Below are 23,948 nucleotides of genomic sequence, written 5' to 3'. Positions count from 1 at the left end.
TCTTCTTTTTTTTTGAGACAGAGTCTTCCTCTGTCGCCCAGGCTGGAGTGCAACGGAGCGATCTTGGCTCTCTGCAAGCTCTGCCTCTCGAGTTCAAGCGATTCGCCCACCTTAGTCTCCTGGGTAACTGGGATTACAGGCACCCACCATCATGCCTGGCTAAGTTTTGTATTTTTGTAGAGATGGGGTTTTACCATGTTGCCCAGGCTGGTCTTGAACTCCTGACCTCAGGTGATGCACCCGCCTTGGTCTCCCAAAGTGGTGGGATTACAGGTGTGAGCCACCACGCCCGGCCTAAATGCTTCATTTTGACCTGTCATTTCACTTACTTGCAAAACAGGATAAAATCTAATGTCTCCAAAAGTAACACAAAAATGATTACAAAAAAGATGTAACCATGACCCACATATCTAATTTTAAAGTATCATTCCTTCTCATTACCATGTAATGTTAGCAATACCTAAATTTAGTAGTACTTAATTTCACATATATACATCATAAAAAAGATAAAATAATTGCAAAAGCATGAACTAATGTGACAGAGATGTTTAGCTTTAAGAAAATTAAGTCAGGAAAGAGTTTTTACGGGTGTTCATTTATTGACTACTGGGAATACGGCCTATTGAGAATACATGACATGCATTTGGCGGAGAAATCAACTAAATCTGAAATGAAGCCATTCAGTAAGCCTGCTGTGAGTTAATAAGGTAGCACAGACTATATCTAAGGACATGGTGGGGGCAACTCAAACAGCCACTGACAATTGTTATTAAGATTCCAGCTACAAATTCTTTTGGAACTTATTTATTCTTAATTACTCAGGAATTACCAGGAAAGAGGGAACATCAGTCTGCCTCTTTACCTTAAACTAATGCTAAGAGGGATATTGTGAATCACTAAAGAACTCTCCCCAAAATTATGCTCTTACTTCAAATCCTTTAAGGCAATTCTGTTTTTACAAATTCTTCCATATCAATTTGTATGCCTCAGAATTGTAAGCAGCTATGTAGACTTAGAAAAGATTAATAACTGATACAAAAGATTATCATTTGATTCTAGTGTCTACTGCTGAATTATACTGTGTTCTAATAGGAGCAGATTTTTACACCATATTGCCAATTTCTTCCCCCAAGATTTTTGCTTTAACTCATTAATGCAATAAAATAAATCAAAGAATTCCAGGTACACTTAAAAGCACAGATAGATTAAGTTACTGGAATATCTTACACCATAATCTAAAATTGTTGAATTATATATACATATAACTTGAACAAAATGAATAACTTGAATAAAGTGAATAAAATGCTGGAATGTATCCCTAACTACAGTTTCATGCCAGGTATTTCCCCCAAACTTCATAATAGATATTTTTTCTTAAGATGATAACCTTAATTCGATGTTCAGGTGATTTGAGGTACTTTTTACGGTAGTAGAAAGAAACACAGAAAGAGAAAACCCCAATGAAACAAAAAAAGGAAGATTCTGGCTTTTTGTTTTCTTTTTTAAAGAGCCCGTTCCTTTCACAACCTTTCCTCCACACTTCTGGAGAAATTGGTTATGGCGTGCAGCGCTGGACAAATCGAGGATATAAGCACACGTCTCGGATGTGATACCTATTCAGAATCCATGTTAAGAATCGTTCCAAGCCCAAACCATATCCTCCATGTGGACACGTGCCATATTTTCTCTGTTTAAAAAAAAAAAAAAGAAGAAAGAAAGAAAGAAAGAAAAGAAAAGAAAAAAGAAAGAAAGAGGAGTAAATACTTAGCTAAAAATTTCATCTAAGGTAGTTAAGATTTTCCACCATGAAAGGAGTTAGCTCACTGTGGTTAAGAATTCAACTACAGCCAGATTCAGTGGTTTGTGCCTGTAATCCCAGCACTTAATCTCTATGCCTTCATGAACCATGTGTAATTAAATAATTTGGTATGAAAAATCAACCAGGGAATAAGTACCACCCTGGAAAGAAGAAATTCTTAAAAACTTTTAAAATAAGTCAATCTCTCTTTATGAGAGGAAAATGAAGAAGGGTACTAGATACTGGTAGGATCAATTTTTTAAAACTCAGTTGCAATCAACAAGCCAGCCGTTAAACAGGTTTTCCAATGAAATCAACACATAACTTGGCCAAGACAAAGTTGGCAATATTTACACACCACATTATTATAACCTGGAAGCTGAACACATACAGCTCATTCAATACCAAAGTACTACCCTGAATTCTCCCCTTTTAAAAATTTCAATATATACAGAATGATTACAGTGAAAAAAATTTTGAGTGCTTAAAAAATTGGTTTTACCTGATCTGTATACCAGTAATAGGGAGCAGGGTCAATCCCTTCCCTTTTATAACCTGCCATTATTTCTTCAGCATCGCAGGTACGCATTGAGCCTCCCACAATCTCACCAACATTGGGCATCAACACGTCGACCTTTAAATATAAGTGAAAGAAGATACACAATGACTCTCAAGCGATCAGACACAGGACTGCTCTAGAGTTCAAAAGAAAATTACGATTAAGCTCCAAGGGCTAAAGGAGGCACTATGATTACGTCATATTCAAATATTTACATTTCTCTAATTTAACCAAGTACGTCAACCTCAATCAGGGGAGGGGGAAAAACCCAACGTCTTTAAATATTGTCATTCTAGATAGAGAATGACATATTTGTCATGAGCTGTATCTGATTCCAGATGACAGTCCCCACCCCCTTAAAAACAAAATTATGAATACTCTTTGAAACAGAAACTGACAGATTCAGTAAGACGGGAATCCTCAGGACATCGCTGCATGTAAAAGGACTTGATCTCCACAGGAAATCGACACAGCAAGATTGGTTCATTAATGGTGTCTGTCATCAGTCTCTCAGGAGCTTCTGGGATATCCTGAGGTTAAACAAGACTTCATTAACATTTACAACTTAGATTGCAACAAGACAGAAGCAGCTCCTTCACCCTGTACCAGTCCTTCCTCCTATCAATTCAACAGAGTAGAGGAGACACACCTACCCTTAACCCATACACATTTGTGTAAAGAATAATTTCTTTCAAAAAGAAATAAACATATTCTTAAAACTCAGTTATTTAATGAAGTGTAAAAGATCTGTCTCCCTTTACAGCATATCTCAAGCACTATGCTGCTTGACGAAGGAAAATCAAAAAAACAAAAACGAAAGCCAGCCTCAAGCTGTGACTAGACACAGCTCAGTATTTTTCTCAGTGGCCCGTTTTGTCTAGCTCTGAAGCAAATGAGGTCCACTTAGTCCCATAAGGCATATGGTAATCATGAATGCTCTAGAACATCATTGATCTACACACAGACAGAAAGTCACAATCATAAGACAAATAACCAATGTCAAACTGGTAAGTGTAAGCACACCTGGAATAGTTGGCCAAACAATGTTAGATGATGACTCAAGCTCATTACTTTCTCTCTCAAAACATCCCTCTGTACCACACATAAAGTTAACACATAAAACTGAAAAGTCTTGTCCCAGTAAAAACGGATTGAGAGAACTGGAGAAGACTCATAGATTCGTTTAATGAAGAAGTGAAATGGAAGTAGCAGGTAGCAATCACCCAGCACACCTGTTTTCAAGCTCCAGGCCCTGGAGCCCTTGCATCCTTGGAGACACCAAGAGGCAACAGGAGATGAGCAGGAGAACTCTACTCTCTCAGCTTACATCTGCTTTACACAGCGGGGTTCTGCATAAGATTTAGTTGGGGAAAACAGGTCTTATTTCATACCCCCAAAAGCCTGAGGGCCATGTATCTACTCTAGTGTCCTCATGTGTGTGGAATAGCAATGTATAGTAAATGCTGACAGGCTCCCCCTGCCATTGTCCTGGCTAGGCATTTTGCTCCTATAGTCCCCACAATCTTGCAAAATGGATGTTACTTCCAAGGTAGAGATAAGGAACCTGAGAGGGGGTCACTGGTCTTCAGTTACACAGCACAAAAGAGGTGGGAGCTAAGCCCACCTGGGGGGGCTTCTGACTCCACAGCTTGTGTTCCTTCCACTCAACTACACTATTTTACTAGTAATACAAAATTTTGTCATTATACATTATAAACTGAATTCACAGGCTGGGCACAGCGTGGCTCACACCTGTAATATCAACACTACACAGTGTGGCTCATGCCTATAATCTCAACACTCAGGAGGCTGAGGTGAGAGGATTGCTTGAGGCCGGGAGTTTGAGACCAGCCCAGTCAACAAAGCAATACTTCCATCTCTTTAAAAAAGAAAAAAAACTGAATTCACAGAAACAATAAGAGTGCTTTACATAGACCTAGTATATTGTTTCTATTAATTCCTTCTAAAACCCAAAAGTAGTGAGTAGCAGCTACACACATTTCAACTCTAAAACAATTAGATGTGCAAATATTACATAAGTAATGGTTAAATGCATAGGAAAGAGGGCCTAGCATAGTGTTGAAAACTTGAACCGGATGTGGTGGCTCACGCCCGTCATCCCAACACTTTGGGAGGCCGGGGTAGGAGGACTGCTTAAGCCAAGGAGTTTGAGACCAGCCTGGGCCAACATAGGGAGATGCTATCTCTACAAATAAAAAATTAGCTGGGCATGGTGGCTCACATCTGTAATCCCAGCACTTTTGGAGGCTGATGTAGGAGGATCACTTGAACTCTGGAGTTCAAGGTTGTAGCCAGCTATGATCACACCGATGCATTCCAGCCTGGATGACAGATGGAGATGCTGTCCCAAAGAAAGAAAATTTGCAAGCCGAGTGCATGCTGGGAGAGTGGTTCTCAGGCAAAACCAAAATGCTAAGTTTATCTGGGGCACTAGGCTACCTTTTCCAAGACCTTTTCTCTTGGTTTTGCATTTTTAACCAATGGCTATCTTCTTTCTCACCTTCCACATTAAAGAGCTTTAAATCACTGTTTTGGCGGAGGGGATGAACCTCTTTTTAAAAGCACAAGATACATTCTCCAGAAAAAAAAAAAATATATATGTATCTATATACCATCATTTTGCATGTAATTTCAAAGGCTTCACAACCTTCTAAAGCACTCCTGCCAGCCTAGAGAATAAGGAGAGTTTATAAGCTGTGGCCAAGGAAGAACAATGAAGGAAGAGGGAAGAGGCAAAGCAGGAGACGTGAAGGCAGCTTAGAAACTCACACTTGGCCAGGAGCAGTGGCTCACGCCTATAATCCCAGCACTTTGGGAGGCTGAGGCAGGCGGATCACGAGGTCAATAAATCGAGACCATACTGGCCAATATGGTGAAACCCTGTCTCTACTAAAAATAACAAAATTAGCTGGGCATGGTGGTGCGCGCCTGTAGTCCCAGCTACTCAGGAGGCTGAGGCAGGAGAATCGCTTGAATCCAGGAGGCAGAGGCTGTAGTGAGCCAAGATCATGCCACTGCATTCTAGCCTGGGCAACAAAGTGAGACTCTGTCTCAAAACAAACAAACAAAAAAAACAACAAAAAAAAGAAATTCACTCACACTTACTGGTCGCTACAGAACAGGCACTGTCCTAAGGCTGACTCTGCTAACCCAGTGAATCTGCAGGCAACCCCATGAAGCCGGTTCTGCTGTTACCATTTATTTGAGGACAGGCAGATGCCACCCACATTACTAGTTCATTAACCAGAAGAAGAGAACTGAAGCCCAATCCCACCTTGGAAACAATGAGAAAGGAATACATACTTCTCCAAATTCATAGAAAGTTCCATCTTCTTTCTTTATATCATGTTCTTTTAGCCAAATGATAGCATCTGAATAGTTCATCCGTTTGAAAGGCCGTTTGGGGGGCTGAAAGTTCTATAGAAGAAAGGAAAAATATAATGTGTATATATATAAATGTAAACATTAACACTAAAATTTCCATTAAAAAACTATTATTATAAAATATTATTATATTATAAAATATTACTTCAGTTAGGGGTGGTGGCTCATGCCTGTAATCCCAGCATTTGGGAAGCTGAGGTGGGCAGATCACTTGAGGTCAGGAGTTTGGGACCAGCCTGGCCAACATGGTAAAACCCCATCTCTACTAAAAATACAAAAATTAGCTGGGGGTAGTGGTGGGCTCCTGTAATCCCACCTACTCAGGAGGCTGAGGCAGGAGAATTGCTTGAACCTGGGAGGCAGCGGATGCAGTGAGCAGAGATCACACCACTGTACTCCAGCCTGGGTGACAGAGCGAGACTCCGTCTCAAAAAAAAAATACATATACACACACACACACACACACGTAAAACATCAGACTAGAAAACTATGTAGACATTCCTAAAATGCAAAACGAGTCTCTTCTTACATAACTGAAACCATTATAAAATTATCAACAATGACTAACATCAAATCTAGTCTTCAAAATAATTAGTCACTTATTTCAGCTAAGCCATCAAATCTACAAAAACTGAGGATGACGACTTCATTGTCTTCCAAAAAAGGACTGTGACTTTTTCTTTCCATAAACACTGCACCTACCGGGTTGAGCTCATACACTATGCTCCCTGCAGGTGACTTCAATATTCGATCTACCACATCACAAATCAAGTCCTCCAACCGGTTCAGGAGGTCGTCAAAGGTCAGGAAAGGACACTCGGCTTCCACGTGAGTGTACCTGAAGAACGAGACACTAGTTCAGCACTGCTTTTCTCCTGCACTGTTTTTTCCTCCAGCAAGGCTTTTAACATCGGGAAGTTGTCCATAAAATTCCAACAATGCTACCAATTCCCAGCTTTGCAAATGAGCTGTGGACTCCCCTCTTCTCCACTGAGTAGCAATTTCCTGTTTGTTCCTTCATATATAAAAGATCAAGTCAAAGTGAAAAAAGAGACCTTAGCTATGATCTAAGGTGGCAAAACTGTCATATGTTCTTCCGTTAACCACTTAATATATCAGTTTTTTGTTTTTTTAAACAGACATAATTTACCTACACTAAGATTTCTTCTCTAAAGATATTAACTAAAAAGAAATAAAAACAAAAAGACAATTTCATACTCAGCCAGGTGCCTTCGTGTTCTGGACTGCTCTGCCCGGTATGACTGCGCAATACAAAAAACATCTCCCAGGGCTGGGAGGCAGGTCTCCAAGTACAACTGAGAGGATTGAGTCAAAAATGCCTCTTCTCCAAAATAGTCAAGCTTGAAGAGTGTGGCACCACCTTCTACTTGTGTTTGCACTAATGATGGAGGAGTAACCTGTTCAAATGCAAAGAAGGAGTAAATCAATGTCTATCGTGAGCACTACTATTCAAGTTTCAAAATGGCAAAAAATGTATTGTTTGCAAAAGCTGACGAACACATACTTACTTCATAGTATCCCCTATCAAAGAAGTGATCTCTAAAGCACCTGGTGACCATGGATCGCGCTTTTAGGATTTTGGACATGTTTTCTCCTCGGATCATCATGTGTCTGTTGTTGAGCTGGACGTCAACATCAGACTCCTCATTGATCAGGTTGTCAGCTCCTCCAGCAGGGGCCAACCCAATCAGCTCCCAGAAGTCACAACTCAGCTCATGGCCACCTGGAGCCTGTATTTTTAAAAAGTGGGGTCCAGAGAAAGAAGGAAAAGGAAATAAAAAATTAACAGTATTGCGGATTTTAATTTATGTCAAAGTTTTGGTAAGCGGAGATTTTTAAGAACCTCATAATTCTCAGCCTTATTTTAGTTTCATATTGATATTTTTATGAATATTCTTTCTGGATACACACTCACATACACACAAATATCTTTTTTTTGAGATGGAGTCTCACTCTGTCGCCCAGGTTGCAGTGCAGTGGCACAATCTTAGCTCACAGCAACCTCCGCCTCCCGGGTTCAAGTGATTCTCCTGCCTCAGCCTCCTGAGCAGCTGGGATTATAGGCACCCACCACCACACCTGGCTAACTTTTGCATATTTATGCAAAACATGCACCACATCCGGCCTGTGCATTTCTATTTTTAAAAGATATTTGTGGCTGGGAATGGTGGCTCACACCTGTAATCCCAGTACTTCGGGAGGTCGAGGTGGGCGGATCACGAGGTCAGGAGATCAAGACCATCCTGGCCAACATGGTGAAACCCCATCTCTACTAAAAATACAAAAAATTAGCCAGGTATGGTGGTGCACACCTGTAGTCCCAGCTACTCAAGAGGCTGAGGCAGGAGAATTGCTTGAACCCGGGAGGTGGAGGTTGCAGTGAGCCAAGACTGCGCCACTGCACTCTAGCCTGAGCGACAGAGCAAGACTCCATCTCAAAAAAAAAAAAAAAAGAAAAGAAAAGAAAAGAAAACAAATGCACGAACTACAAAATAAATTGTAATCCCACAACCTGGAGTCCCTACTAACTACTGTTAACATGCTGATATATTTTTCCAGCTTCTACTCATCTACTTTATTTTTATTTATTTATTTTTTGAGATGGAGTCTCACTCTCACTCAGGCTGGAGTGCAGTGGCACAATCTCAGCTCACTGCAACTTCTGCCTCCTGGGTTCAAGCGATTCTCATGCCTTAGTCTCCCAAGTAGCTGAGGTTTCCAGGCACGCACCACCACACCTGGCTAATTTTTTGTATTTTTAGTTGAGACAGGGTTTCACCAAGTTGCCCAGGCTGGTCTCAAACCCCAGAGCTCAGGCAATTCACCTGCCTCAACCTCCCAAAGTGCTAGGATTACAGGCATGGGCCACCACGCCCAGCCTTACTCACCTACTTTAAATTAACATACTTGCACATATTAACTTCTAAAATGCAAAGGTTTTATTAAAAGCTGTTTATCTTTGAAACATATATATAGTAAAAATTCAAATTCTCCCTAATAATTTCATTAGAAAGCAATTCATTTTAAAAGCCACATATATGGAACATATAATTATCCTGGTGCCACAAAAACCACTTTATTTGACCGGGTGCGGCGGCTCACGCCTGTAATCCCAGCACTTTGGGAGGCTGAGGTGGGTGGATCATCTGAGGTTGGGAGTTCGAGACCAGCCTGACCAAATGGAGAAATCCTGTCTCTACTAAAAATTCAAAATTAGCCAGACACGGGGGTGCATGCCTGTAATCCTAGCTACTTGGGAAGGTGAGGCAGAAGAATCGCTTGAACCCGGGAGGCAGAGGTTGCGGTGAGTGGAGATCGCGCCATTGCACTCCAGCCTGGGCAACAACAGCGAAACTGTCTCAAAAAAACAAAAAAAACAGGCTCTTAAATTTTATTAAGAAATTCTCTGAAAATTTTTAGGTGGGTTGTTAAGTTTTTATTTCCATCTGGCTGAAAAGTAATTCATGTATCTACAGCCCATGAGGATGATTCAGGAATTCTGTAGGGCTGGAAATCATTGTATTCTTTTTATCACGAGTTGTATAATGTACATATTTCACTGAAAAAGGCATACTGAATATGACATGTACTTCACATTTATTGTATTTATATGCTGTGATGGTTAATATTAAGTGTCAACTTGATTGGAATGAAGGATACAAAGTATTTTCTGGGTGTATCTGGGGGTTGCCAGAGAAGATTAACATTTAAGTCAGTGGTCTGGGAGAGGCAGACCCACCCACAGTGTGGGTGGGCATCACCCAGTTGGCTACCAGCCTCACTAGAAAGAGCAGGAGGAAGAAGGTGGAAGTGTAGACCTGCTAGGTCTTCTGGCCTTCATCTTTCTTCCGTGCTGGATGCTTCCTGTCATCGAACATCAGACTCCAAGTTCTCCAGCTTGTGGACTCTTGGACTTACACTAGTACTTTGCCAGGGGCTCTTGGGCCTTTGGCCACAGACTGAAGGCTGCCCTGTCCGCTTCCCTACTTTTGAGGCTTTTGAACTTGGACTCAGCCACTACTGGCTTCCTTGCTCCACAGCTTGCAGATGGCCTATCGTGGGACTTCATCTTGTGATCTTCTGAGCGAATTCTCCTTAAAAACTCCCTTTCATATATACATCTATCCTACCAGCTCTGTCCCTCTGAAGAACCCTAATACATACGCCAGATGTACAACCCAAGACACTGGAAAACAAACCAATAAACAAACTATTCATTCACCCAGTGCGAAACTCAATCCACTCACCTGCTTGCCCTTTGGGGTAAGATTTAGCATTCCATACACTGCAACACTGCTCTCCGTGGACAACAGTACTCCATTGTAGCACTGACACTATAAAAAGATCAAAGCTCAACTTCAGTTATTTACATTGATTTAAAAATTCTACCATATAGAAAATCAAAGGGATTATTTACAAACAAGTTATCTGATCAAATACTAGTAAAATAAAGAGTGAGATGGCCACATATTATTAATATTAAAATATAGCTATTTTTGTGGAAGACAGAGGTTTATCTATATATACACATATACATGTAAATATAAACATATACATGTACATACACACTTTACATACATATGAATAAACAACACTGACCCACATCACTTAAAAATATCTGGACAGTTTATTTATTTATTTATAAAAATCTAGACTATTAAAGTAACATACAGGTTGGGCACAGTGGCTCATGCCTGTAATCCCAACACTTTGGGAGGCTGCGGTGGGAGCCTCACTGGAGCCCAGGAGTTCAAAACCAGCCTGGACAACAAAGTGAGAGATAAATAAAAATTAGCTGGGTGTGGTGGTTCTTGCCTATAGTCCTAACTACTCGGGAGGCTGAGATGGGAGAATTGCTTGGGCCTGGGAAGTCAAGGCTGCAATGAGCTATGATGACGCCACTGCACTCTTTTTGAGAAACCCTGTGTCTCAAAACAACACACAAACAAACAAAAACCATACAGAGCCCATCTACACTATAATCACTTCTTACTGAAGTCATTAGGAAAAAATTGATGGGGAACTCTAAAAAGAAGAAGTCAGGCTGCCAACACCTGAACCCACTAGTCATAAAAAAGACAACCGGCCAGGCATAGTGGCTCACGCCTGTAATCACAGCACTTTGGGAGGCTGAGGCGGGTAGATCACCTGAGGTCAGTAGTTCAAGACCAGCCTGGCCAATATGGCGAAAACCTGTCTCTACTAAAATAAAAAAACATAGCTGGGTGTGGTGGCATATGCCTGTAGTCCCAGCTACTCGGGAAGCTGAGGCAAGAGAATCACTTGAATCTGTGAGGCAGAGGTTGCACTAAGCTGAGATCATGCCACTGCACTCCAGCATGGGTGACAAAGCAAGAATCTGTCTCAAAAAAAAAAAAAAAAAAAAGACAACCACACCTTACGTGCCTCTTGACGTGATGCAACTAAAAGAACGTAGCTTTGCCCAAGAAGTAGTTGTGCCAAAAAACTGAACCTAATCAGACTTAACCTCCAACCTCCAATTTATAAAAAATACAGAGACTAGAAGAACATGCTAAAGACCACCACAAGGATGCAACCAACCAAATCCAGAATGTGAGAAGTTCCACGGGACAATCCACCAGGGTTTTCCCAACAAATCTATATTAATGGGTGGGTGAGGGGCAAAAGAAAAGAGCATGCAAAGGGAGCAGCAGAGTTACAAAGAAAATTTCAAAGTCATATTACTAAATGCATCATGTTAATCTTGTTAGAATCCTCATTCAAATCAACCAACTATAAAAAGGCAGTATGAACTGGTAAGAATCTGGATATTAGATCATATTTAGTAGTTGTATTAATTTGGTGGAGGGTGTGATAATAGTAGGTGACTATATTATCTTTCCTTCTTTCTTTCTTTTTTTTTTTTAAGACAAGGTTTCACTCTGTTGCCTAGGCTGGAGGGTGGTGGCATTATCTTGGCTCACTGCAACCTCTGCCTCCCTGGCTCAAGCCATCCTCCCGCCTCAGCCTCCTGAGTAGCTGAGACTACAGATATGCACCACCATACCTGACTAATTTTTGTATCTTTTGTAGAGACAGGATTTCACCATGTTGCCAGGCTGGTCTCAAATTCCTGGGCTCAAGCAATCTGCCCACTTCAGCCTCCCAAAGTGTTGAGATTACAGGTGTGAGCCACCATGCCCAGGCACATTATTTTTCTTAGAGATGCATAAGCATGTGTATTTAAATGATATGATGTCTGAGAGGCAATATCTTACCAGGATTAGCCATATACTGGTAGTTAGAGAAGCTGGGTGATGGGCATTTGAGGATTTTTTTATATGGTTCTATATTTTATTGTGCTGGAAATTTTCCACAAAAGTTTTCTTCCCCTAGCCTTATTAAGGTATAATAAACAAATAAAAATTGCATGTTTATAGTACACAATGTGATATTTTGATTTATTGACATTCATTGTCAACAAAATAAAAATTTTAAATAAATGTATACAGATTCTAGAATTCCCAGAACAATAAAGGAATCTACTAAAAACATCTAATTTTCAGGCAAAAGTAAGAGAAAATATTTACCAACTCATCCGCCAAGACACACTGAAGATAACCCGTACCATCTCGCAACACCAGAAACATTAAATTCTTTCCTAAAAATGAGAAATGATAATTTAGGCAGACTGTTCTCAAGGCACCAAATATTATTTATATATATATATATATAAAATTTTAAAGATAGGGTCTCACTTGGTCACTCAGGCTGGAGTGCAGTGGCACAATCACAGCTCACAGCAGCCTCCTGGGCTCCAGCAAACCTCTCACCTTACCCTCCTAGATAGCTGGGACTACAGGCACATGCCACCACACCTGGCTAATTATTTTGTAGTGACAGGGGTCTCACTGTGTTGCCCAGACTGGTCTCAAGCTCCTGGACTCAAGCAGTCCTCCTATCTCAGGCTCCCAAAGTGCTGAGATTACAAGTGTGAGCCATTGCACCCAGCCATGACTTAATCTTATCCAAAGGAAACTCCAAGGTTAAACACTGAAGTTCAGACCTCCCACATGGCTCCCACACCATGAAGTACCCACTGGTAATACCACTACTCAGCATCTGTAAAATATTTTATTTTCAATGTACTGGACTTTCAAATCCTACATGATCCCCAAGATACACACAACCAGGTGAAAGCAAGACAGAAGGCAACATGAGTTAAGGCATTACGCCTTATCCACCTTTGAATCCCCTGCAATGTCTGGTGTAGTACTGTGCACTCAGTGGGTGATGCATAAATGTTCTTGAACAAAATCACTTTTTCTTATTTATGTCCCAAAGGTTCATTACTGAAATCCACTTATAACATTTCATTTGTATTTTTTGTCCCCTCCTTGCTGCTTTTTTTTTCAGATGGAGTTTCGCTTTTGTTGCCCAGGCTGGAGTACAATGGCATGATCTCGGCTCACTGCAACTTCCGCCTCCCAGGTTCAAGTGCTTCTCCTGCCTCAGCCTCTCGAGTAGCTGGGATTACAGGTGCCCACAACCACACCCGGCTAATTTTTGTATTTTTAGTGGAGACAAGGTTTCACCACGTTGACCAGGCTGGTCTTGAGCTCCTGACCTCAGGCGATCCACCCACCTTGGCCTCCCAAAGTAGTGGAATTACAGGTATGAGTCACCGCACCTGGCCCATCCCACTTTTTAATGAAAGATTTGCTAAACCCTTATAATAAATAATAAAAGTAGGCCGGGCGCGGTGGCTCAAGCCTGTAATCCCAGCACTTTGGGAGGCCGAGACGGGCGGATCACAAGGTCAGGAGATCGAGACCATCCTGGCTAACACGGTGAAACCCCGTCTCTACTAAAATACAAAAAATTAGCCGGGCGTGTTAGCGGGCGCCTGTAGTCCCAGCTACTCGGGAGGCTGAGGCAGGAGAATGGCGTGAACCCAGGAGGCGGAGCTTGCAGTGAGCTGAGATCCGGCCACTGCACTCCAGCCTGGGCGACAGAGCGAGACTCCGTCTCAAAAAAAAAAAAAAAAAATAATAAAAGTAATAATGTTTATATATTATAAAATATATAATAAAAAGAGAAAGAGGAAACAAAATGTCAGAACCAAGGGAGAATGCAAATACACTGTTTATAAGAGTCAAAACTATGGCCAAGTTTTGGCCATATGACTCAGATGTAAACTTCCTATATGTCACACCCCTTGGTTTTCCCTAAGTAATTAGAACTGGTCTCAAACTCCTGACCTCAGGTGATCTGCCCACCTCAGCCTCCCAAAGTGCTGGGATTATAGGCTTGAGTCACCACGCCCACCCAGATTTCCAGTAGTTCTTATTGCTGATGAATTTTTCTATTATTTCCTTAGTGATAGAGCTGGTGTTTTTTGGCTACATTCACCAGCCCCTTCCTCTACTCATCTCCTTTCTCGCTCTCTTGCTCAGGCTGGAGTGCAGTGGTGCAGTTTCTGCTCACTGCAACCTCTGCCTCCTGGGCTCAAGCGATCCTCCCAATTTGACAAATACTTGACAAATATTTACTGGACACGTCTTCATCACTGTAGTGATGCTACAGTGTTGAACTGTTTAACTGTTAAAATAGCATTTAAACATTTTTATATTTTCAATAGTCATTTTAAACAAGAACAAATTTAAGATATAAATCACTCTATCCTTTAAAGCCAGGTGAGGTGCTATGTGCCTGTAATCCCAGCTGCTCAGGCTGAGGCAGCAGGATGGCTGGGGGGAGTTCTAGCCAGGAAAACAAAAAAAAAAAAAAAAAAAAAAAGAGGGCCGGGCGTAATGGCTCATACCTGTAATCTCAGCACTTTGGGAGGCCAAGACGGTGGATCACATGAGGCCAGGAGTTCCAGACCAGACTGGCCAATATGGTGAAACACTGTCTCTACTAAAATTACAAAAATCAGCCAGGTGTGGTGGCAGGTACCTGTAATCTCAGCTACTCAGGAGGCTGAGGCAGGAGAATTGCTTGAATCTGAGAGGCAGACGTTGCAGTGAGCCAAGATAGCACAACTGCACTCCAGCCTGGGCAACAAAGTGAGACTCTGTCTCAGAAAAAAAGGGAGAAAAAAACCCCTGCATATCTTTGTTTTTCTTCATCTAAGGCCAGGGATATTTAAAAATTAGAAAGAAGGAAAAGCTTTGCCATTTACCTTGCCTACGCAGCCTGTGGACCCAGCCAAACACCTTTACTCTTTGGCCTCTATATCCTTCTAATGCACTAATCTTCACCTGTCAAATTGAAATAAGTAACATTTGTTTAATAATGTCATTTATACACACCAACTTTTTCACTAATATTAGACAGACGGTATAGTAAAGTGTTAAAAATCACAAATGGTTCAAAACCGGAGACAGCCCCTTTACTGCAGGCCAGAACCAAACTCATTTCACTGTATTGGAGTGGTTTAAAACAAAAAAAAAATTCAAGTCTTCTTTCTTAGGGTAAAACTGGTAATGAGAAACACCCAGACGCATTTCAGATATTGCTAGATGAAATTAATTAATAAATAAATTCATTTGTCATAAGTGGAGGACTTGCGTCCCACAATAGCAACAATCCCAGTCCACACACAGCCTTTTCCGTGACCCCACAGTTCTTCAATACCTTCCAGAACCTGGTATCTAAAAAGGCTACCTTTTGTTTGGGGGATGAAGGAGAAAGGAGATGAGTAGAGGAACAGGTTGGTGAACGTAGCCAAAAAACCCCAGTTCCATCAATAAGGAAATAATACAAAAATTCATCAGCAGTAAGAACTACTGGAAATCTGACTGGGCGTGGTGGCTCAAGCCTGTAATCCCAGCACTTTGGGAGGCTGAGGTGGGCAGATCACCTGAGGTCAGGAGTTTGAGACCAGCCTGGCCAACATGGTGAAACCCCATCTCTACTAAAAATATAAAAATTAGTCAGGCATGGTGGCGGGCACCTGTGATCCCAGCTATTTGGGAGTCTGAGACAGGATGATCACTTGAATCTGGGAGGTGGAGGTTACAATGAGCTGACATCCCCCCACTGCACTCCAGCCCGGGTGACAACAGCGAAACTCTGTCTCATAAATAAATAAATAATAAAATAAAATAAGAACTACTAGAAATCAAACCATTTTCATTCATAGTCCAGCAATCTATTTGGGATCCAGAAAGAACAGAAGGAAGAACAGTGAACCTAATTTCACAATTCACAAACTTTTATTCCATTTAAATAAACATGAAAATCATGGATTTCAACCTCTTCATTTTATAAGCAAACTGACTACTAGAGAGGGTTAAATCACTTGACCAACATCATGAAGCGCAATCAGGCCTGGGTCCCCTATCTGCTGGCATTCAGTTGGGACAGAATTCATTCAACATGCATTTACTCAACTGTGTAATAAAATGAACCCCTAAAGAACTAGCCTCATAACTCTAAAACATTATTTCTCTATGTCCCTTCTGAAAGGAAAGTAGGCCAGGCATGGTGGCTCACGCCTGAATTCCCAGCACTTTGGGAAGCTGAGGTGAGAGGATCCCTTGAGCCCAGGAGTTTGAAACCAGCCTGGGCAATATGGGAGACTGTTTCTACAAAAATTAAAAAGAAAGAAAAGTTAGCCAGGTGTGGTGGTGTATGCCTGTGGTCCCCGCTACTTGGGAGGCTCGCTTGAGCCCAGGAGGCAGAGGTTGCAGTGAGCAGAAACTGCACCACTGTACTCCAGCCTGAGCAACAGACCAAGATTCTGTCTCAAAATAAATTAATTAAAATTTAAAATTAAGAAATAAAAAATAAAAGGAAAGTAAAAACAAAACGTAAAGGAACAAACCATATGGCATGCCCCTCACACACAGAAATAATGATCTGATGTAGCCAAGTCCACGGTATTTGAAAAGATAAACAAACTTACACATTTTGGCTCTGGGAGACCTGGATCGTTTTTAATGGTAATCTTCTTTGCTTCTTCCAGGTTCTTTTCTCTTCGTAAACTATCTTCTGCCTAATTTTAATGATGAAGCAGTTGGTTAACATTGTTTCCAGAGTTCTAACTTTAGCAACGTTCACTGTGGCAAGTTCAGGACTCACCTCTTTCTTTTCCCGGGATTCACTCTTCATTTGTTCCCTATGCCACATCTTTTTAATGTTCTTCAACTGTGATTTAGAAATAACATTCCACCTCTCATTTTCTTTTTGTGAATCTACGTAAATGGTAGGAAATGGTTCTTTTCCTACTGTCATCAAAGCCTTGGGTAGAGAGGAGAAAAAAAGACAGTTCTTGAACATCGTGCAACACTTAAAATCAAAATAACATCTCAAGTATAAGACAACTTGAACAATCTAAGCATAAAGACCCTAACACCCAAAAGCTGATGTCAGCGGAGTGACTGGTTGAACATTTAAGAAGCGCACTGCTTGGCTGGGCATGGTGGGTCACGCCTGTAATCCCAGCACTTTGGGAGGCTGAGGTGGGCGAGGTCAGGAGATTGACATCATCCTGGCTAACATGGTGAAACCCCATCTCCACAAAAAAAATATACAAAATTAGCCGGGCGTGGTGGTGGGCACCCGTAGTCCCAGCTACTCAGGAGGCTGAGGCAGGAGAATGGTGTGAACCCGGGAGGCGGAGCTTGCAGTGAGCTGAGATCGCGCCACTGCGCTCCAGCCTGGGCAACAAAGCAAGACTCCGTCTCAAGAAAAGAAAAAACAAAAGAAGCACCCTGGTTAAAGCTGAAGCTCTGAGGTCCTCTTACAAACAATTCCAGCAAGTTCGGGCATACACTATACAGTTCTCCAGGACAAGCAGACTACAAGCAACAGATCTTAAGTGGCTGTAGCAACCAGCACAGGTACACAGACAACAGAAGAGACACCTGACAGCAAAAACCAACTGCAGGTGACATCTAAAACGTAGCCCTCTGTGAGAAATCAGAGAAGTGTCAGACATTTTTGAAACTTTCAACAAAACAACGGTTAAGAACACAAAATGGGGCTGGGTGCGGTGGCTCACACCTGTAATCCCAGCACTTTGGGAGGCCGAGGCAGGAGGATCACAAGATCAGGAGATCGAGACCATCCTGGCTAGCACAGTGAAACCCCGTCTCTACTAAAAATACAAAAAATTAGCCAGGCGTGGTGGTGGGCGCCTGTAGTCCCAGCACTTTGGGAGGCCAAGACAGGAGGATCACAAGATTAGGAGACTGAGACCATCCTGGCCAACACAGTGAAACCCTGTCTCTACTAAAAATATAAAAAATTAGCCAGGCGTGGTGGCAGGTGCCTGTAGTCCCAGCTACTTGGGAGGCTGAGGCAGGAGAATGGCGTGAAGTGAAGCTTGCAGTGAGCCAAGATCGCACCACTACACTCCAGCCTGGGCGACAGAGTGAGACTCCGTCTCAAAAAAAAAAAAAAAAAAAAAAAAAAGCTAAACTCATTTCATCTGAAAAATTCCCACACTATAGAATACCTCTTTGCAACAATGGAACATATCAGGCATTGCTGTGTTACATATCATGTGATAGTTTATCATTTGTGGTTTTTAAAACACAGTTGAAAGTATATAAAAGATGAATACTTTAAAGCCTCAAATAATCTTTCGAAATCTCTTCCAAGTTATTAAATCAAACAAGAAATGCAATGAATTATTCTCTTGTTGCAAGATCTGCAGCCTATAAAAACAGACTTTTTCTCAGGTCTATGACTGCTGCAGAGAAAGAGGGAATCTGGATCTTTTGAAAACATTCAAAGGCTAGGCGTGGTGGCTCACGCCTGTAATCCTAGCACTTTGGAAGGTCGAGGTGGGCGGATCATGAGGTCAGGAGTTCAAGACCAGCCTGGCCAATATGATGAAACTCCATCTCTACTAAAAATACAAAAACTGGCCAGGCGTCATGGCACACGTCTGTAGTCTCAGCCACTCGGGTGGCGGAGGCAAAAAGAATCTCTTGAACCCGGGAGGCAGACGTTGCAGTGGACTGAGATTGTACCACTGCACTCCAGCCTGGGCAACAGTGCAAGACTCCTCCTCAAAAAAAGAAAAAAAAAAGAAAACATTCAATAGTCCATCCTTTTAACAACTAGAGATTGTAAGAATACATGTAGGGGCTGGGCGCAGTGGCACACGCCTGTAATCCCAGCCTTTAGGAGGCAAGGTGAGTGGATCACCTGAGGTCAAGAGTTCGAGACCAGCCCGGCCAACGTGGTGAAACACCATCTCTACTAGAAATAATAATAATGATATTTAAAAAAAATTAGCCAGGCATGGTGGGGGGTACCTGTAATCCCAGCTACTCAGAAGGCTGAGGCAGGGAGAATTGCTTGAACCCAGAAGGCAGAGGTTGCTGTGAGCCGAGATCACACCACTGCACTCTAGCCTGGGCAAGAAAAACGAAAGTCTGTCTCAAAAAAAAAAAAAAAGATAGCCATTGATTAAAATGCAAAACCAAGAGAGAAGGTCCCATGAATACATGTAAGTCATTCAGAATTCACTTACTACCCGACAGTCTGTACTGATCCCTCCTTCTGTATCACTGAAATTGAAAGAGCCAAGCTATTAGTTCCCAAATCAGAACGCTACACTTTTGTTAAGAGCGACGTTCTGCAAATGTTCATCTAAACAGTGTTGTCAGTTTTTGGGAGCTGCAAAATGAGGCAACCAACAATGTAGAAATGAAAGATTTCCCCTTAAGAGCGGTTAAAAAGTAAAACTCAGACAGGAGTGGTGGCTCACACCTGTAGCCCCAGCACTTTGGAAGGCCAAGGCAGCAGGATTGCTTAAGCCCAGGAGTTTAAGTCCAGCCTGGACAACATTTGTAGACCTCGTATCTACAAATAAGAAACAAATTAACTGGGTGTGGTAACATGCCCCTGTGGTCTGGGCTACTTGGAAGGCTGAGGTGGGAGGATCCCTTATGCCCAGGGTTGAAGCTGCAGTGAGCCATGATGGTGCTACTGCATTCCAGCCTGGGCAACAAAGTAAGATCCTGTCTCAGAAAAAAAAATAAAATTAAAAACAAGTACCCATGTATGACACACCAAAGTATAACCATATGGTATGATCTAAAAGAGGAGGGTGGAGAATGCTCCCAGGTTAGGAGGACTTGATAGTAACTATAAATGTTGTAACACAGTTAACAAAAGGGAGGCACAGAAAAAGGAGGGTCAAGGCACCGCTTTTCCTAACATACTTCAAGGAAGGAACTTTTTTGTTGTTGCTGTCCAGGGTGCAAAGCAGTGACGCAATCACAGCTCACTGCAGCCTCAACCTCCTGGGCTGAAATAGTACCCTCATCTCAGTCTCCCGAGTAGCTGGGGCCACAGGTGCATATCACCATGCCTGGCTAATCTTTTTTTTTTTTAATTTTTTGTAGTTGGCGGGGTGTGATGGCTCATTCCTATAATCCCAGCACTTTGGGAGTGTTAATATCCTATCTTTATTTTTTAAATTAAATTTATTTAAAAAGTTTTAAGAAGTTAAATTTTTTGTAGAGATGAGGGTCTTACCATGTTGCTCAGGCTGTTCTCAAACTTCTGGGCTCGAGCAATCCTCCAGTCTCAGCCTCCCAAAGTGCTGGGATTACAGACCTGAGGCACCAAAGCCCAGACCCAAGGAAGGAACTTTTAACCATCTTCCTTATGTGGCAGTTGTAGCCAATGGATTCTAGCATATGAGTTCAACAGCTAAGTCCATGGTCTATTTTAAGAAGGTTGTCTTAGGCCACACTTTACCCTGATACAATCAACTACCTAACACCCATGTTGTGAGTCCAAGCCCCCCTCTTTTTTTTACTTTTGAGACAGGGTCTCAGGCTAGAGTGCAGTGGCACAATCATGGCTCACTGCAACCTCCACCTTCCAGGCTAAAGCAAGCCTCCCACCTCAGTCTCTGGAGTAGCTGGGACCACAGGCACGCACCACCATGCCAGGCTAAATTTTATGTTTCTTATAGAGACAGGATTTCACCAAGTTGCCCAAGCTGGTCTCAAACTCTTGGGCTGAAGTGATCAACCTGCCCCAGCCTCCCAAAGTGTTGAGATTATAGGTGTGAGCCACTGCACCTGGCCTGAGTCCAAGCTCTTGACAAACCTCTTTGAGAATGAGCTAAACTCATTCAAAGATTCTAGATCCTGAGAAATAATTGCACATTAATAAATTGGCATTCTAGCTTTAAGCTCTAAGTCATGAGTCAGCTCCAAGAATCCATTCTTGGTGTGCTGGTATAAACCAGGTCTTGGAGTCAAATCTCAGGATCACACTCTGAATTGTGGTAAATTCACCAAAAGCCCTCTCAGGAGCCCCCTGGTCATGAGCTCACTGTGATTGAGGAAAGATAACTTTTATCTTTACAAGAATTGAAAATCCAGCAATCTGACTCATTGGAGAGAAAGATTCCAAGAAGCAATGCCGTGTGGTAAAAAAGAAGATACCTTTTTTTAAAACGTTAAAGTAAGTTTAGACTTTGATCATCTAACAATCTTAAAGTCACATATCTGTACACATTCCTTACTTTCCCTTTTCTGAAAATTCTCTTTGGAACTCAGGGTTTGAAATTAAATTCTTGACAAGTCACACGATAATGGACACACGTCATTAATAAATGCAGTCTCATTTTCCTAATGAGAAGAGACTCTACCTTTAGACCAGTTTTAAATGGTTTCTCCTTGGTTCCATCTCCTGTGGCATCGCTTCCCTCTCGGTCAGAGACGTACAGCTCTGCTGTTTGACAAAATGAGGGTAAGTTGTGGTCTGGCCATTAACTATTGGTCACCTTACTACTTTATTCATTCCTTATCTTTGTAAACAGAACAAGCATCGATTAGTAAAAATTACTGAGGTCCATAAGAAATTAATATCCTAATTATTTCCCCACTCCATTTCAATAACATCCATCTCATAAAAACATTAGTTAACAATCCAGGTTTTCAAAATGAACTCTGATCGTTTCACTTTGTGATATTTATTCTATCCACTTGGGCACCCAAAAATAAAACAAGGGCTTTGAAGTTGGTCAGACATACGCTGGAATCTGGGATTTTGTACTTTAAAAGGAAGGGTGACTCTGGAGAATTTACTTAGCCTTTCTGAGCTTATTTCTTTATCTATAAAATAAGAAAAACAATTCCCATCTTGAAAGGCTGTACTGAGAATGAAATAAAATAACACATACAAATCAGATATCCCAGTGCCAGTTTTTGTAGAGATGGCAAATAAACACCAGCTCCCTCTGATCTTCAAAGGAAACAGAAGCTCTGTGGTTGGAAAATTTCAGGCCTCACAACTAGTAGGTCTGAACAGTGACATCCATCCAGGTCTCTTTTTTTTTTTTTCTACTGCACAGTATGGTTTCCCCGGAAACCTCAATAAAAAAATGAGGCTGGGAGAAAAACAACTGGAATCCTAAAGCCTCTTCCTGAGGATCACTATGAAGATCTGCAGGAGTAGGGGCTACCCTGTGTCTGAACCCCTCCCCCACCCCAGCGCTTAAGTCCCAGCGTAATCGGGACGTTTCGCAGCGGGGCAGGGGCAGGGCCCGGAGCCATCGCCATTGCAGCCCGGGAGAACGACGGACTCAGGGAAGCCGGGCCTGGCCCTTCAAGTCCCGGGCCCAGCAAGGGCCAGGACCCTCCCTTCCTCCCTGCAATCGGTCCCCAAACATTCGCGGGGCGCCCACTCTAGTACGCACTAAGGAAAGCGCCGGAACCCGGAATGGAGCAGAGTTCCTGCCCCAGGCAGGGAACACCGCGCCACACACCGAGTCTCACCCACCTAGCACCATGCCTGCAGTGGCCCTGGTCACCTCCAATGACATAGACTGCAATACCGCCGACGTCTTAACACCCCGACGTGCACCAACGGTTTCCGCGACTCCGGCGTTGCATCAGAGAGCGTAGAGCAGAGACCGCCTGCGCGAATCAGCCGACCGCCGCCGTTCCATTGGTTACGAGAGGCGGGCGAGCGGCGCTGAGGCCGCCATGTTTGGTGAGGGCAGAGACAACTTCCGGATCCGGAGACGCACCGCCCGACGCGTTTGCGCAGCTCCGAGTGCGCCGCCTGGCCCGGGGCTGCTTGCCCCTGGAGACCCTGGCACAGCGTCACTTTTGCACTTTCTTCCCCACCTCCCCAGCTTTCCTTTCTGAACCTTTCAATTCTGTCCCAGCTGGAGGCGTGCGGGTCCTCTTGCAAACCAGACCAAAAGATGTCACCCCGATCCCCAGATGCTGGAGGCTGGTTGAGTTCATGTCACCAGCAAACACCATGCCAGCTGCGAGACGGGGTGCGCGGCGGTGGAGGGGACGCAGCGGGATGCGTTAACTTTCTTACCTCCGTGAACCAACGTCTCTCGGTGTTCAGGACAAGAACTATGGTGTATGTTCATTTAAAATTACAAGGATTACTGTTAGGGAGTCCATAATAATGTGGTGGAAAAGAACAAAAGGGCTTTGGAATACAAACCTGCGTTCTGCCTTTTACTAACCGTGTGTCTTCGGATAAATTATCTAATCTGAATGAGCTTCATTCAGCGAGTTTGGGGACCGATTGCAGGGAGGGAGGGAGGGTCCTGGCCCTTGCTGGGCCCGGGACTTGAAGGGCCAGGTTGGGCTTCCCCAAGTCCGTCGTTCCCCCGGGCTGCCATGGCGGTGGCTCCGGGCCCTGCCCCTGCCCCGCTGTGAAGCATCCCGATTGCGCCGAGACTCAGGTGCTGGGAGGGGTTTATCTGTGTCTTCACATAAATTACCTAATCTGAATGAGCTTCAGTTTCTCTGTTTGTGAAAGATGATGTAAGTTCACTGCTCGGGCATGTAAGAGGTGCTAGTAAAGGATCTGTCATCATTTTCAACATTTTTGGTGGGCTTTTTTTTGGAGACTGGGTCTTCTCTGTTGCTCAGGCTGGAGTGCAGTGGTGCTATCATAGTTCACTGCAGCCTCGAACTCCTGGGCTCAAGCGAGCCTCCCACTTCAGCCTCCCAAGTAGCTGAGACTATAGGTGCACGCCACCACGCCCGGCTCGTTTTTATTTTTATTTTTATTTTTTATTTTTGTGGAGATGGAGGAGGGGAGGGGTCTCCCTGTGTCGCCCAGGCTGGTTTCCAACTTCTGAGATCAAGTGATCCTCCTGCCTCAGCCTCCCAAAGTGCCCGGCCCTTTATTCTCAATTTAGTGGAATACCAGAGTTTGTCCCTGAAGCAAAAGAAAACCCTTTTTTTA

General features: G+C 42.9%; 1 protein-coding gene across 3 annotated transcripts; it reads right to left on the bottom strand.

Moving 5' to 3' along the window:
• Positions 1 to 576: 576 nt before the first annotated feature.
• On the bottom strand, positions 577 to 23,013 carry NARS1 (asparaginyl-tRNA synthetase 1). 3 transcript variants are annotated; one of them, XM_023218347.3, is made up of 14 exons: positions 22,509 to 22,996; positions 21,376 to 21,458; positions 16,833 to 16,991; positions 16,657 to 16,746; positions 14,929 to 15,007; positions 12,335 to 12,405; positions 10,031 to 10,117; positions 7,292 to 7,513; positions 6,981 to 7,180; positions 6,465 to 6,600; positions 5,682 to 5,795; positions 2,756 to 2,887; positions 2,301 to 2,432; positions 577 to 1,687 (listed from the first exon to the last, which is right to left on the bottom strand). In XM_023218347.3, exons 1-14 carry the CDS (start codon positions 22,549 to 22,551, stop codon positions 1,556 to 1,558), a joined length of 1,680 nt encoding a protein of 559 aa, XP_023074115.1. In that variant the 5' UTR covers positions 22,552 to 22,996; the 3' UTR covers positions 577 to 1,555. The 3 variants fall into 3 exon arrangements, with proteins under 3 accessions (XP_023074115.1, XP_023074116.1, XP_023074118.1); XM_023218348.3 differs by having other exon boundaries at positions 21,376 to 21,455; XM_023218350.3 differs by lacking the exon at positions 21,376 to 21,458 and having other exon boundaries at positions 22,509 to 23,013.
• Between the last annotated feature and the right edge of the window lie 935 nt (positions 23,014 to 23,948).

Source organism: Piliocolobus tephrosceles, chromosome 18 (assembly GCF_002776525.5).
Source record: "Piliocolobus tephrosceles isolate RC106 chromosome 18, ASM277652v3, whole genome shotgun sequence".
Taxonomy (NCBI): Eukaryota; Metazoa; Chordata; class Mammalia; order Primates; family Cercopithecidae; genus Piliocolobus; species Piliocolobus tephrosceles.
The sequence above is the reverse complement of the archived record's forward strand: the minus strand, read 5'-3'. Positions and strand labels throughout refer to the sequence as shown.